General features: G+C 39.0%; 1 protein-coding gene across 1 annotated transcript; it reads left to right on the plus strand.

Annotated features, from left to right (window-relative positions):
- Nucleotides 1–1752: 1752 nt before the first annotated feature.
- Nucleotides 1753–11308, plus strand: LOC140246991 (U1 small nuclear ribonucleoprotein A-like). Its single transcript, XM_072326295.1, has 7 exons — nucleotides 1753–1762; nucleotides 3728–3835; nucleotides 4494–4666; nucleotides 7003–7105; nucleotides 8142–8303; nucleotides 10530–10620; nucleotides 11117–11308. Exons 2-7 carry the CDS (start codon nucleotides 3775–3777, stop codon nucleotides 11274–11276), a joined length of 750 nt encoding a protein of 249 aa, XP_072182396.1. The 5' UTR covers nucleotides 1753–1762; nucleotides 3728–3774; the 3' UTR covers nucleotides 11277–11308.
- The last annotated feature ends 5330 nt before the right edge of the window (nucleotides 11309–16638 follow it).

A 16638-nucleotide genomic window follows, 5' to 3' on the forward strand; every position in this document is an offset into this window, starting at 1 on the left:
CTATCACTCATTGTGATTTTTACCCCCACCTCCAACTGAGGGAGTTCGTTCAACCAGCACTAACTTTATATGGTTTTATTTTTTTTTAAGTTGTTACCATGGGAACGCATTGTTCAACATTGAATAAAGTTGTGTATTGTTTATTTAAAAATTATGTTCGTCATATGTGTCATGATTACGTATCGCAAATCAAGTGCTCAAAAACTGAGGGAGTTGGATGAATAAACTGGTAAGTCCTATGATTTTCATGAAAAAATTATGTTACCATGGCAACACACTGTTCAATATTAACGAAAGAAAATTTGAAAGAAAAGTTTGCACAAATACATGTTATGACTGTCACATGTGTCAAATATCAAGTCAAATGCTCCAAAGCTGAGGAAGTTAGCTGAATCCACAGTATTTTTATATGATTTTCATTCAAAATACTCTGTTACCATGGCAACACATTGACAGCGATCAAAGAAAAAATCGCACATCAGTCAATGTACTTTAGCAGTCCCATGTGCCAAATTTCAAGTAAAATGCTCAAATACTGAAGGAGTAAACTGAATCCACAAATTTTTTGTATTATATTCATTGAAAATGCTGTTACCATGGCAACACAATGTTCCATATCTATGAAAGATTGAAGTTTGCACAACTGCATATCATAGTGGTCACATGTGCCAAATTTCAAGCCAAATGCTCAAAAGCTGAGGGAGATGGCTGAATCCACAATAGTTTTGTATGCTTTTTATTCAAAGTCTGTTGTTACCATGGCAACGCATTGTTCAACAATGACGAAAAATGAAGTTTGCACATCTACGTACTATACCGGTCACATGTGCCAAATTTCAAGCCATATGCTCAAAGACTGACGAATTTATAATTCACAATATTTTTAGATGCTTTTAAGTGAAAAAAATGTTGTTACCATGGCAACGCATTGTTCAACATCAACAAAAGATTAGTTTTGCACATTTACATACTATAGCGGTCACATGTGCCAAAATTTAGGTCAAATCCTAAAAAACTAAGGAAGTTAGGTCAATCCACATATTTCTTTGTATGATTGGTATAGAAAAAAGTTGTTGCCATGGCAACAGATTTCTTCACACCCACACACGGAAAAAAAGCGTCTTGCACAACTACACATTACATTGATCTGATTCTATGCTGAATTTCAACTGCATTACTTTAAAACTGAGGGTAGTAGTTTAATCCACAATAATTTGTATGATTTTTATGAAAACATGTTGCCATGGCAAAGCATTACGCGATATTACGAAAAAGATGTCTTGCACATCTACCTTTGACAGTGGTCACACATGCCCAATTTGGGGTCAATTACTCCAAAAATGAGAAAAAAAGTTTGATACAATGACTCTCAAAAAGCTATCACATAAACTTAGGAGTGCTCCTGACCACTCCTAGATTTATGTCATGGCTTTGCCAAGTTAGGAGAGACTTTATGTGCTAGCTTTGTTCATGAGTTTATGTGATAGCTTTATGGGATAGCTTTTTCATGAAACGGTTTTTAGCAAAGTCTCTCCTAAGTGTGACTTAGGAGAGAGAAAGTCTCTCTTAAGACTTTCTTGAAACGGACCCCATGATGTTTTTTTCTCTTTGAACGTCCGCGCGTCTAAAATCTAAAGCTCCCTATATTATTGCGTGACACGTGCGTACGTAACAATAATCTCTTTGGTACGTACACACATCACATGCATGCATTTATGTGCAATCGGCAATCGGCGTCGTTCGTGACCCTATTGTACTGGTGGTGAGTAACTGAGAGAATCTCTATAAATCTACCATTTAGAAAAAGCATCCACTACATTGAATAGCAACTATACATAAAGAAAATGTTTAGCTTGACAATTTTATTCCCTCTGTACGAAAACGATGGAGCCATGTTTGTCATCATGGCATATCTACACGTTGTGATAAGATCGTTCATACTGGCTGCGGCTTTTTCAGTACGTAGTCCCATCTGTTCAAATTTGTGAAAGCTAGTTGGAGCAAAGAGTAGGCCTAACGTTAGATGTTGATTTTGATGTTGATTTCTTGTTTGTTTGTTTGTTTGTTTGTTTTTCTTTCTGTCTTCCCTTTTTCCCGGGAGGTAGTATTTGTCGGATGATAATAGAATACAATCTTTAAACCACTTACTTGGGGAAATTTAATTCATACATGCATCGTTTTGAAGTGGAGTCTAAAATTTACATTGTAAACTGTAACACTGTAGTGCCCAAAGGTCGGTCTGTACCTGGCCGGTCGTCGAGGAAATGTTCCGCGGAGACTGCGTCTACTGGCTTCACGGATCTCCTCCTTTCGTTCATTCAGGTGTACCTGAATGAACGAAAGTTCAGGTGTAGGCCTACCTGAATGAACGAAAGTCTCCGTACTCAGTCGCCACGTCTGCACTCAAGCATTGCCGCGCCGCCGCGCCTGGCGACACTCACGCCAGTAATCGCTCGCATTTCAGCATTCGCATGGGTCATTTGACATCGCATTTAAATCCATGATTTTAGATATGATGCCTCGAACCGATTTTGCTCAAATTTCGTGAGTAACTAGGAAACTTGTGAAGCTTTATGGACATAAACAAGCGAATTGCCGCAGTCCTTTCATTTTCGCATTGCATTGCAAAAAAGCGTGGAGACTCCTTATAAGAAGGGGTGCCCCGGGGGTTACTTTATAAGGGGGACGGGGTTACTTATAAGGGGGACGGGTTACTTATAAGGAGGGGCCCCCCTTGTGAGTGGGTTTCCTGAACTGAGTTTGCGGCACCCGTCTGCCATAGAGGGTATACATGCTTGTAAGTTGTATGCCATAGCCACAGCATAAGGCCCATCTACAAAGTAAAAGGAAAACTTTTTTTTTTTTTTTTACCCACGCCGGTGAAATGTTGAAATTAAGCATGCTCTATTAATACATTCTGACCATGTTTAATGCCAACTTTCAAAGCAGTAGCCTTATCCCTTCAAAAGTTATCAGACTTGAAAGTGAAGAGTGTGCAAAGGGCTATCAAGAAATGAAAAGGGGCCTCTAAAACATACCTGATCTCACTACTCTACAAAAAAAGAGTTGTAGGAAAACTGGTGAAAATACACTTTCCCATTCATTTTATGATCCCAAACTTAAGAGTAATGTAGAAGAAGGGTACATGTACATGTAGTTCTTTCAAAAAATATGAAAAACTCAATATTGACTTACTTGACCCATGTCACCTTTTTTGAGTCCTCACGTAAAGTCCTAAAATCAAGGGGTGCGACTTTTTGTTTGTTATGTGATGCACGGTCATGTAGGAGCGCTATTTTTTATGTGTCAAAATGATTGGAAATTGAAGAAATTCATGCAATCTTGAAAAACTATAAAACCGTGAAGGATCAAGAAAATGAATCCAAATGAACTCTTTTAACAAGCTGAAAACTAATTTGCAAAAATTAATGTTTGAAGAAATCAGGGGACATCTTTGTGTGGGCTGCGGCAAACTGGACCCCCCTCCCCCCTTGCTCAGTTGGATTGCTCGCTATCTTGCGCACATGCGCTCACTCTGAGACGCTGAGTTATGAAGATCTCCAAAAAATTTTGAACGTGGCATCTCTGAAAAAGATTTCATTGAAATTAACAAGGCAATACACACTTGTGTATTGGATTGTATCGTGGAAGATACATTTTGTAGAGATTATTTTAATTTACTTTACCCGTTGCTTCACTGTGATTTTTGTTCCCTTCTTTCTTTCAGTTTGTGTAACTAGTGCTCCAGCAACTTTCTGAGTTCAGAGAGCAGCAATGGCAGCTCCTAATCACACAATCTATATCAACAATCTCAATGAGAAGATAAAGAAGGATGGTGAGCAAAAATATTATCAATTGTGCAATATATCTATATAAAGTGACACATTCTTCTCCTTTTAAGGTAACATTGTTTGCTTTGAAAATTTTTACGTATTTACACTTGTACATTGTATCGAAAACTGGCTGGCAGCACTGAGAGGCCTTGTGATACAGATTTCCAATTTCCTTCGTGAAGTACAATCATACATTGGTCACATATATATTCCAATTTTATATTCTATTCTTTTTTATTTGTATGATTTTTTTTTTTTTTCTGTTCTGTGATAACTTGTCTGTCAATATTAGAATGTTCGTGGGTATCAAAATGTTATCTTGCATTGCTGGTCTCGTCAAAGATTTGTGGAAAGGGGACAAATTATTCAGATTCCATGATGTGCAGGTCATGACACGATGGCTTGTGATTATTTTGTTTTTGAATTTTATATTTTGTAAAGATGGTTTGAAATGCAGATACAGTGCAACGTTGGTATACGTACAGATCTGCCAGGGACCAATGAAATGTTCTCATTACATCAGAGATAAAAAACCACAAGAGTATAAAAGGAATGTGACCTTCAAAACTATCTCTTCATGTCGGGTATCTGTTTGTGACATCTTTGTATCTTTGTTTTGACAAGGTTCAGCTGTATCATTTCCCATCTTGTCCTTTGCAGAACTCAAGAAATCCCTCTACGCCATATTCTCCCAGTTCGGACAGATCATGGACATTGTGGCACTGAAGACGCTGAAGATGCGGGGCCAGGCGTTTGTCATCTTCCGCGACATCACCAGCGCCACCAACGCCCTGCGCTCAATGCAAGGATTCCCCTTCTACGACAAGCCAATGGTACGGCAGAAATGGTTGAACTTGAGCATTTGTGGTTTCCTTTTCTTCCATTTCGCCTAAAATAATTAGCTTAAAAACAACATCTGGTCTTTGTTAACCCCCGGCCCTCCAAATAAACAATGCTTCGTGTTCGGGCTGGTTGCAGTTAGGTCTAGTATTATTTGTGACTGTGCACCACAAAACAAACCAAGTCGCCAGACATGAATTTCTAGTTAAGACCATATTCTAAAAGAGCAGACTTTAAGCTTTAAAATGATGTATAACTCGAATCAAATGGACTCTTCTATCCTATCTAAATATTGGAAAGAAAGCACAAACTCGGGAAACGTGTGAACTGAGAAAAGAGGCTGTGAAGTAATGTCTATTCAAGTGCCTAATCTTTACCAAACCGTGCTGGCTGTGCGATAAATGGGACAAAAAACAGGAAGTATACCACCCGAGTAACAACAATGAAGGAATTATCAGATTGAAGATAATATAAAGTTTTAGTACCTCAAAAGTTTCCCTGAATTTCCTTGTCTTAGTTTGTGTTTCAGGTTAAAGTACCTTTCATAAACTAACACTGTGAGACTTACTCACCCCAAAGTGCTCTCATGTCTTAGTAATCATCGTACCAGAGCCGTTAGTTTGACTCGACGCGGTACCGCGAGACATGTATTGTACGAAACCATTATTACATGATAACTGCGACCAGCAGCCCCATACGCATAGCTAAATGGGGCTGCGCATTGTAGCATTCAGGATCATGACAGACTAGTATCGCGGGTAAATATCAACTTAAAATCCAAAAATTTCTTCAATTTGAAGACTTACCAGTTAAGTTGAAGTATTGCAAACAGGCTTCGGGCCACGTTTGGTTCCACCAATAGTCCCTTTCTGTTCGAATTGATGACTGAATGTGACTCGGTCGAGAGGACCTTGGGAGAGCTACACTGAATTGACGGCCAGCGCATGCGCATACATCACATGCGCACAAATTTCAAATCCATGAATGGATAAGATGAAACCTCTTTAACTATAATGAAATGTGAAAGAGGATGTAATTCCAAGAGGAATTCAACATTTGATGAAACTTGGTTTTGAAATGGCTGAAATATCCCAAATAAAAATAGAGTGAACCTCATAAAAGGTAGGACCCACCTTTTATTACGATCGCTTTGTTTTACATTGTTTTTGGATCTCTCTGCCTTTCCAAAACTAGTTTTCATCAAATAAACTTTAACTCCTCTTAGAATGGTATAATCTGTACTGTATCATACACAAGTGGTGCCATGGTATCATGCAATAAGTTAAAATCTCAATCCTCAGCTCCACAAAAACTATACCATCACTTTCAATAGATGTGTGATTGAAGTGGAGGCCGTGATGAAGATGGTTGCAATTAAGTAATCAGTATATTGAGTTTGAGTCATTACTGTCAAGTCTTTTGCCTGCTTTGTTAACCATGTCATTGGGACACAGTGGCCCAAATTCAGGAAGGTGGTACAAATGAGATCATCGTTTAAATCATGGACAAAAACCATGGAGCGCCAAGTGCCGCATGGAATATTTTGTTACGAAATTGGTCATTTCGTCAACAAAATGCCTGTTTCGTTAACGAAATTATCATTTAGTGAACGAAATGTTTATTTAGTTACCAAATGTTGTCATTTTGTTACAAAATAATCATTTTGTCGACGAAATGACTGATTTCGAAATGAAATATTCCGTGCGACACTTGGCACTGCATGGCTTTTGTCCATGGTTTAAACCATGGTTTCATTTGTATCACCTTCTTGAATTCAAGCGAGGAAGCCCGAAACTGGTACAGCAGCAAACTCCAAGCAAGCAAGTTGTTTGCCTTGTGAAGTGATCAGCAGGGTCTGATGGATCGTCACATTTTCAGTCAAAGTACAGTGTCAACCAGGACTGACTTTGTGTGTTTATTAAAAGGGATTGTACAGTTTTGGTTGAGACGTAATTTCGGGTTTCTAACATTTTTCTTTTTTTTGAAATAAAGAGAGACCATTTATGAAACATGAAAGAGCATGTAATTCTATGAGGAATTCAATGTTTATTTGATGAAAATTGGTTTTCAAATGGCTGAGATATCCAAAAAAGAGCGAGTCTATAAAGACCCACACTTTATTATCCATCGCTTTGTTTTACTTTGTTTTTGGATGTTTCAGTCATTCCAAACCCGATTTTCATCAAATAAACTTTGAGTTCCTCTTAAAATGGTATGCTCTGTACTATGTCATAAGTGTTTTCTTGGTATCTCGCCAAAAGTTAAACGCCCAATTTTCATCTCCACCAATACTGTATTATCCCTTTAACCCTTTGACCCTGATCCACAGAGAATCCAGTTTGCCAAGACAAAGTCTGACGCAATTGCCAAGATGCAGGGAACGTATGTACCGCGGGAGAAGAGAGTAGAAAAAAGGAAGCCCGATCTACCAGGTATGGACAGTCATGTTATATTAAAACTAAAGCCAGATTTGTTCATCTTTCGCAAGTGACCTTTTTGCTTGTTTGTGTGCATGTTCACATTGCAGCTATGACTGTCTTGACACTGGTTTTCAAGCAACCATAATGGTGTTAACACTCGCCATGAAGTACTTGTAACTGTCCTTACACTAGGCGTGATGAAGCATGTGGCTTATTGAGGCAATGATATTAACTTTATAATTTTGCAGTGTATTTCGACTATGCAGCACATTAAACTCTGTGTGTGTCATTAGGCTTTCTGCTTTTTATACCAGAGCATGTCCGATATCTGACCTAGGCTGACATAGCATTCAATATTAGAGCATAATTTGCATTGTCTATTATAAAAACTTTTTTACAAGTAGAGAATTTTTACAAGTCCATGAAAATGACATCTGTGTAGTATACAGTTTGATATTCATATGGGATTGGATTGTTTAGATCACCACTGAACCTTTGCTTCAAAATAGAACTTTAGTGATTGTCAATGAATGAAGTACTATGCAGTTGCAATGTATAGTTGCAATAGTATCTTGTTTTTCAAGTGTTACTATTTTGCATTGATGGTGGCTACGGATGTATGCCCCAGGAATAGAATATGTGTGTGACTTGGATTCCAATTCACTGTTGGGGTGACAGAACCTCGTATCTAAACCGTGCCATATATTCAGGAGGGCAAGCAAACTTTAAGATGTGACTGCCAAAGCACTATTACCAAATTGGGGTCACTGTTCCTTTGACATGCCGTGGTGGCTTCATTTTTAGGGTAAGACGGCCAGGATAAGAACAAAAATTTACTTGACTGGTTATCTGCCGATTAATCCAAACAAGTGGTATCACCAGAATGTAGATATGTGTTTTTGTCACCCCATTATTGGCTTGCTTCCATTACGAGATATTGTGTACTTTATAGTCTGTGATAATTTAATATCCAATCTCAGGTTTCATTCTGCTGTGTCTTAATGTATTCAAGTTGTCTTTCCCTGTTTGCTTGTTTCCCTTTCATCAGAGCGTGGTAAGAAGAACAAGCAGGGGAGGAACCAGGAGCCAGCGGTGGCCATCCCGCCCCCGTCACAGATCCCAATGCCTGGAGCCCCGCCCGTCAACCAACCTCCATCGCTCATGGACATGGGTATGATGCCTCCAGTACAGCCCCCTCCAGCCCCACCTGGTGAGTTGTCAGAGGCTTCATGTTCCCCCTCTGATGTTAACCTTACCCCATCATGCCCAAAATTCCACCCCATTAACTCATATTGCGTGTGCTTTGTTTGCCAGTTATTAGTAAAGGACATCAATTGTTGTGTAGCTATGGCCTTCCTGTTGGACTGAGGCACATTGGTACACCTGTGTAGGCTTGCTAATCTACAGCTGGGTGAAGTTTATATGGATTCCTGAAGGCTGATAAAAGAGCTTAGCCAGTTAACCCTTTTGCGACCAACGGTGAGTTAAGTAACTTGCCGGGCTCTGCGCCGCATTCCCAGCCTGGCAGCAAATTAACTCGCCGAAATATTCGCCTGTCTTTGATTGTGAATAAAAGCTCTGTATGCTGCCCTCACACGGTGAAAGTTCGCCATTCGCGAGTTCACTGCATCCACTTTATGTAGATACCAAATACGATAGGGGGTACCATTGAAAATTCTTGAGAAAACTTCAATAAAGCTCTCCAATGCATCACTGCTTCACGAGTGTAGCATAGTGTATTTAGTGAGTCTGACTTCACGACAATTTCGCGAGTGGTTAAATTCGCGATTGTGAAGTACAGCACACGCAGAACGCAGAAGGTATCCGTGCACGTTCATCCAATATTTTTACGTGTTAGCACCCGACTCGCTAAATTCGTGAAACTAAAAACTTCGTGAAATATTCAGCGTAGTGCAGGGAAATTACGTGCAAGTCTATGGGAGCATTGCAGTATCGTAAGGTTAGGTTGTATCAATTCTGATTTTCTAGACTGAATATTCATTTTTCTATCATCTCCAGAGTAAAATAAAGCTGATAGCGTGAAAACATGATTATCAGAGAACATCATTTATTCAAGAAGATTTCTCATTCGGTCTACAAAGCTCCCCTTCCACTCCAATTCATCGCAAGCCCCGACTTGCTGTGGTTCGCGAGTGTAATGTAATTATGTGTGAGTCTATGGAAGAGCTGCAGCATCGTACGATTAGCTAGTATCAATTCTGATTTTCTAGACTAAATATTTATTTTTTTATCATCTCCAGAGTAAAATACAGCTGATAGCGTGAAAATATGATTACCAGAGAACATCTTTTATACAGGAAGATTTCTCATTCCTGGCTTCTGAGAAGATGTATTCTCGACTTGAAAAGCAGTTTGCATTGAGCACGCTGCTGCACAAATTTATAGTGGTCCTGGCGGATGGGTCTGCGCAGTAGAATGTGGTCGCGAAGGGGTTAAAAGGAATAACTTACCTAATAACTCTGCTTGATTTTGCACGGGGCTTCCTTAGAATGTGAATAACCACCAAGTGAGATACTATGTCCACTACATATTTTGCAGGTTTTTATTTCTGTGAGTTTCCCGGGTCAGGTATTTAGTATGAATTACACACTAAAATTATTTACTCTGATCCAGATATGAATGTGATGTGCATGCTCACATTTCTCAGCTTTTTGTTCTCCTCCAAGATCAGAAATTTAACCCGTTGAGGAAGAGTCTCGAGTATACTCAGGCAAGCATCTATGAGAAATGTGTGTTATAGAAAAATCAAACCGTCCTCAACGGGTTTATAATCAGTAGCACAATATTCAGGAAGTCCTGTTTCGCACCAAAAACGAACAAAAAAACAAAAGAAGCAAACAAATAAATTAGAGTCACTCAATATATTTTGTATACCGTACACACAGTATACAGTACACCCAGTATGTGTCTACAGTACACACAGTATACAGTACACACAGTCTATATGTCTACAGTACACACACAGTATACAGTACACACAGTACACACAGTTACTGTATGTGTTTCCCTGATTGTACTTTGGCACCTCCCTGGTTTTGATGAGGGAGGGGATTTTGGCAACCATATTTCGAACATGGATGATTTAGCAAAGTCAAGATGATGATTTCTGCTGCACATACTCCTAACCCTCCTCCCCGGAGACCCCCTCCCCCAACCCTTTGGCCCATTGACTTAATTTCACCCCCCCCCCCCCACCACACACACACACACACACACACACACACACACACACACATTTTTACGTAGTGGGTAATTGTTAGTCTCATTCTACACTGTCTTTGAGCAGTCACAGTCACTAATCCTATCTCAAGGCTCCCATAGGGAAAAACAATGAGGAGTTGCCATTTGCTTACATGTGGGTTTTCTTTAATCGAGTATCCTAACATTCTACCGATTTTTCTTTTCAATTCCGCAGTCGTCGTGCCGGATGAGCCTAATAACATTCTGTTCTTAACCAACCTACCGGAGGAAACCAATGAGCTCATGCTGGAGGTTCTCTTCAAACAGTAAGTGTCATCACTTTCTATAAAGTTTGTGTGTCTCTTTTGAAAACCTGGAAATACAATTCCTTTCATAAGCTGGTCTACTGTAGAGGTACACTGTAGGTAATTTAGACCTTTCCTCGGAATGATCAATAGAAGCTTCCTTCTGTTAGGAGGGAGGGAGGGGCAGTACTTTAGATTTCCAGTAAATTTATTCATCCCCCCCCCCAAAAAAAAAAAAAAAAAATGTCTTTAACCATTATTCTCTGTACACAGAGGGAATGCATTGAGTAACTTGGGGTGGGTTTTTCATTTCTGAAAAAAATGGGTTATTACCATGAGATTTAATTCTGAACATGAGATTTGGAGATACTGCTCAAGCAAATGAGGCAAGATGAATTTTGAGGCCTTTTATGAAGTGTGTTTTAGTTTTCTGTTGCTTTGTGAATATGTAACAGTGGCCGCAATCAAATGCTTGGCTAGAGTAGACCCATTATTTTTTATTGTTGTTACTTCGCAGGTTCAACGGCTACAAGGAGGTCCGACTTGTTCCTGGTAGACACGACATCGCCTTCGTCGAGTTCGGCAATGAGCAGCAGTCTGGCACGGCGAAAGACGCACTGCAGGGCTTCAAGATCACACCGTCCAACACGCTGAAGATTGCATTTGCCAAGAAATAATCTCCCCCTCCCTGATTCGGCATTGCACAGAGGACACTTCACACTTGTACATGCAAGCTACTTCAGCTCTGCCAGAACTTGGAATTCATCCATAGCTATATGGATTGTTGGTGTTCAGTTTTGTGCAGCAGCACTGAGAGACATCAATTTTACATGGAATCGACTGCAGAATCTATTTCAAAATGGTGATCTTGCATAGTGATGCAATCATCAAATCAGCCAATTTTACAGGAATGTCAGTGTTATACCCTTCGAAGACGGTTTGATTTTGCTACAATACGCATTTCTCATAGACACCTGCTCGAGTATACTCCAGACTCGTCCTAAATGGGGTTAATCAGGTACTGCTGTATTTTACAGGGGCCATGCCTCGTCATCTTCACTCTTCCTGGCCAAATCAGTCATTCAACATGAAAAGTCCCATGTCATGACATTTGTGAGTGAGTTTTACCCATCAACGTCGCAAGGAGCCTGCATGTCCTGTGTACAGTTGGTTATACTCTGCTATTTCATCAGAATCATTGAACAATAAAATGAGCTTTACACCACTTTTATGAAGCTTTCGCTAGAATATAAAGTTTTCGCTTCCAGCTCCTGTGACACCAACACAAAACTTGGAATTGGATCCCTGGCTCCAACATACTCAACAAGTTCCGCTGTAATCTTGGAAAAATGACCATCTTGGATTATAATCAGATATTTCTCAAAGGACAAATCCAGGCATTTACAAAACAAGGTCAAGTTCTTCTTCTTTTTTCCTTCATGTCTTTTTGTTCGAAGACATTTAGTACTGTTTGTATGATATACTTGGAGTACGTATCCACGTTTCACAATGTACATGTAAGTGGTGGAAAAAGAATATTGCAATTTGACTTTATTTTTGCAGCCTATTTGAGGAAATTTTTTATTTTCTTTCTGAGGGCGACAGAAGAACTCATGAATTTGTAGAAATCAAAAACAAAGATAGAAAATTTTAAGTGATTTTTTTATTTGTTTATTTTTTGGCTGCAACACCCCTAGATATTTCTTAGATACAAAACAAAATATTCCAAAGGTGATGTTTTGTAACAAAACGTCTTTGTTTAATGTTGAACTGGAAGGGTTTCCCTTTCATTCCTGACAAAACAAAAAGAAATGTTCTACATTCAGTTTTACATTCTGATGTATTTAATCTTAGATGAAATGTTACATTTACATTTGAATGTAAGTTCAACAGAAAAATCATGATTTTGCATCTTCTTTTTTTAATGCTTTGAAGATGTGGAAATATTCATTGTCCATGTCAGAATATCCTTCAACGAAAAAGGAAAAATGTGAGAGATAAAGGAGATATTTAGGATCATGTAAATCTCCGTGGATAGTGATTCCAGAATTGACTGGTTTAGAAGCATTTTGATTTAGATATTGGATTTGCAGCAATCCTGTTTTCTCTGACTGCTAGAAAAATTCCATCATACCTGTCCAGTCCACCATACACCTAGTATACAGGTACATGGGTTTGTATTATATGCAAACTGTATTTCAAGCAGCACAAAGTGTAGCAGAAGATTTTAGTAGGAGTGAGTGAAGTGAAGATTCGTTCTAGGTTCTAAGCCCTTGGGGGGGAAAATCACATCCATGGATTATGTATTCTGTGAGCTAGGGTCTGTTCAATCATTGTAACATGGTGACATTGTGTGAGAACTGTTTTGGGTGTGGTTCTCTATTCGTGGTCTTGCCGCCACGCTGACTTGCTTTTCCCTGCGCTGCCCACAATGCATTGCACAATCCTGCTTGTGGCACGCTATCTCTCCACAGATTGCTCACTGATTGGTCACCTTGCCCTCTGCCGTCGACCAATCACACTCGCCTATGCATGGCGCCATGGGTGTCTATGGAGGTGGTTATGTATCTGTGGTTTGTATGATCTGAGGCAGGTATATTATCGTGAGTGAGTTGATGAAAGAAGAGCTTCGAGAAACCTTTGTTGGCACTGCTTGCACAAATTTTCTTATGCCAAATTTAGGAACTTAGATACTGTACCATCGTTTCAGCATGACCATGTGTTTTGAATATTCCATGGTTCCACATTTTAATACGAGTCTTTTCTTCAGCTGTTATCAAAAGTTCAGATTTTGATACCCCTGTGCTCATGAGCCTTCTTTCACCAATACTGTATGATGATAATTCGCAGCAGTTGCATATCTCCCCCCCCCCCCCCCCCCCCCCCCCGTTATTGAAATCAAAATGGATGAAGAGGAAATATTTTTGGCTTCATTTATCTGTATATTCTGGCTCTCTCCAGCAGATTTGCAAACATGGCACAAAACATGATTGTGCTCAGTGCATAGTGACTGTTTCACTAAGGTGCTGAAAAGTTCTGTGGGGGAAATGGGTGAATTTGAACATAGATGTGTCACAGGGTGTTACAGGTTTCAAGAAAATCTGTCCGGTGCACTAGGCTTCTTCATTGCTCTAATTTTGTGCCTATTTTATTTCTCTGTGAACCCAGTGTTTATGCAGGTTTGGAAATTCTTTAACTCTTTATGTGCCACGTTCGCACGTCCGACTCAGTATTTTGATGGTGTGCAAACTTCGCATATTCTGCTCAACAAACAAAGCCGCCAAAACCGATCGATAAACCGCTAATCACTGCTCATCCCGCGGCACAATGTAAGCGTTTCTCATGCTTTTGTTCCTCTCATATACGGCTTGCATTCTATGTGGTGATTTAAACAAGTGGTGTTCCCAACTCGTATTACATTCTAAGTTTCTATCACGTTTCTATGTGCAAAACCCATGCCTTTACAGTAATGCAGCAACCGGTCATTCAAATGAAAAATTGAAAATAGATTCTTCATACAATTTATATCGAAACAAAGCTTGGCATTCTTCTTTAACTTTGCCTACTATTATGCCCATCTTAACAGAAATTTGTAGAAGTTATACAAATTGGAAAACAGAATTCTTTATCAAAGCATGACTACCTTCGTGTCTCAGAATAACATGGCACATGGGGGGTTTCCACCATGGCACATAAAGAGTTAACAAAGCCATCTCACTGTTAGCAAGGAATTTGTTGAAATGAGAGTATACCATACTGAACTGGTAGATTCATTTGATATGGTTGTATTAATAATTCGGGCAACAGTCGACAAATCAATAAGATGCAATTATGTGTGTATTCTGACTGTTTTTAAATGATACAAAAAAAGGAACTTTTCAAGGAATGATATCTAATCCATATTGTGACAGAGCACTCAGTGTGGTTCTGGCATCCCTGTCATATTTAGTAGTACCAGAAGTCAAATTATTGGGTTTTTTTTTTTTTTTCAAAGCATGAATTTGTAAGTAACTATTTTATTGTCCAGAGAAGATAGGCCTAAGATGTGTACTTGTTGTTCCTCTCTATACCTTTATTTCTTCTTCTTTTTATGTCCTGGAAAGAAACCATTGTACAGTTTGTGTCGTTTTTATCTTCCTTTATTCATGTTCATGTCATGTTTTGTTTTGTGTTGAGAATTCAATAAAATTTTGAGTTACTTTGTACAAATAATGCTGCCTCTTTCCTACTGTAGTATATTGCATTCACGTAGTTCCAGTACCAGCCATAAGAACCCACATTACACCGTGTTTTTGTAATGTAATTCTCTCTTTTAGTGTAGAAAAAAAAAACAACAACAACAACACACACACACACACACACACACAAAAAAAAAAAACCCACACCAAGCACACTGAAATGAACAATAAACGGAACAACTCTTCTGTGTAGCAAGGCAACTTTAGCAAGGTTACAGATGGGTCAGGCAGAGGTAAAGAATCAGATTTTCAAGCAAATACTGTATAGATAAATGCAATCTGTAGGTCAGTATCAAGCTGGTGATCTCACAATGAGCTAAAATCTTTACCCATTGCAACAGGATTGTTTTTCTTTCTTTTTTAGTGCATATGTATTTTCTACAGAAATCATATTATTACAGTGTACACTGATACTGTGCTTGTATTATTATTTTTTAAGTGCGTGTGCAAATACGGTCCAAAAGAGATGTAATGTGTCAGTTCTGTGTGTGTTTGTGAAAAGGGACTACTCTTTGTGTGCTTGTGTATACGTCATGTATAGACTGTACATTGCATTTTAGGTAAAATAAGTACACTAGACCGTGGTAAGATCAACTAAAGTGTGTGCTTTGTATCATGGTAAGTAGGCCCTATAGTTTCATGTGAGTTGACGAATGTATGCTTGACGAAAAGAATGTGAGTAGACGGTAAGTGTATGGAGAGGCAAAAAATGTCTCCTGATAATGTGCCTAAAAAGCAAAATCAACATGTGACAGGTATGCAGTGAAATTATGTTTGTACAGTACACGTATTTTTTGCTCTGAACTGGGAATAGGAAATCCTTACACTAAAAGAACAGTGTTAGAATTCAGTTTACTGAAACGATATATCCGGTACAGGATAATTCACAATTATACGTTAGGGTAAATTTTGGGTCTAGTTCTGTTGCTGTAATTCAAATTTAGTGTTTTCAGAGAGATGTATGGGAAACTATTTTGCATAAAAACAGACCGTGATCCACCAAACCATTTTTAGTCAAACATTGCTTTCCATTTAAAGTGAATACATGCATACACGTATCTCGCCCGGCCGAATGATCCTTCGCGCTACCAGAGTCTCATGATATAAATATGACGCATTGAAAAGGACATAGCAATGATTAGAAACAAAAAATCTGTGACTGTATTTAATACTAGTGTATGTTGTATTGCCGTATGTAAGTCAAATTATATGGCGTCTTGTTGTGTTTATACTCCTCTATATTGACAGTTTAATAATCTCCTGTACTAAAGACGTTTTTAGGCATGAGTGTTTTTGTTTGTTTGTATGTTTGTTTTTCAGTATGATTTTAATGTAATTCCTTTCACCAGTCAGAAAGGTTTTGAAATCAAACCAATAGTAAAGAGATCACCTAACGTATGACTTTACGTCGGATTGGGTATTGAGTCAACACGTGACCTTTTCCCACCATTATTCATAATACATGTATTCGTTCTATGTAAGCCGATGACACGAGCTGGTTTCTCGTCCAGAAGTTTGGGGCCGCGAGAGGCGAAGGTGGGTATTGATGACCTCTTGTTCATGTCCGCTGCTGTGTACTTGGTGCAGATTTGTCGGTTGGCTTCTTCGTGCTAGTAGAAGTTCCAATTGCAAGACTCGACATTTGCCGTGACCCGGGGCCAGTAGAAATTGATGTTAGGCCACTGTAGGTCATCAGATTTCCAAAAAAGGCTAATAGTGACCCAATCGTGCAATCGTTATGTTTCATTTTATTCCGGGCCACTACATTTCTTTATCTCTCTTTTTTGTTGGCTGCCATTAT

Source organism: Diadema setosum, chromosome 3, assembly GCF_964275005.1.
Source record: "Diadema setosum chromosome 3, eeDiaSeto1, whole genome shotgun sequence".
NCBI classification, from domain to species: Eukaryota; Metazoa; Echinodermata; class Echinoidea; order Diadematoida; family Diadematidae; genus Diadema; species Diadema setosum.

Coding starts and splice junctions, on each gene's coding strand:
- LOC140246991 (XM_072326295.1), top strand. CDS start 3,775: ATGGCAGCTCCTAATCACACAATCTATATCAACAATCTCAATGAGAAG. Junction 4,667..7,002: donor CCTTCTACGACAAGCCAATG/GTACGGCAGAAA, acceptor CCTGATCCACAG/AGAATCCAGTTTGCCAAGAC. Junction 7,106..8,141: donor AAGGAAGCCCGATCTACCAG/GTATGGACAGTC, acceptor CCCTTTCATCAG/AGCGTGGTAAGAAGAACAAG.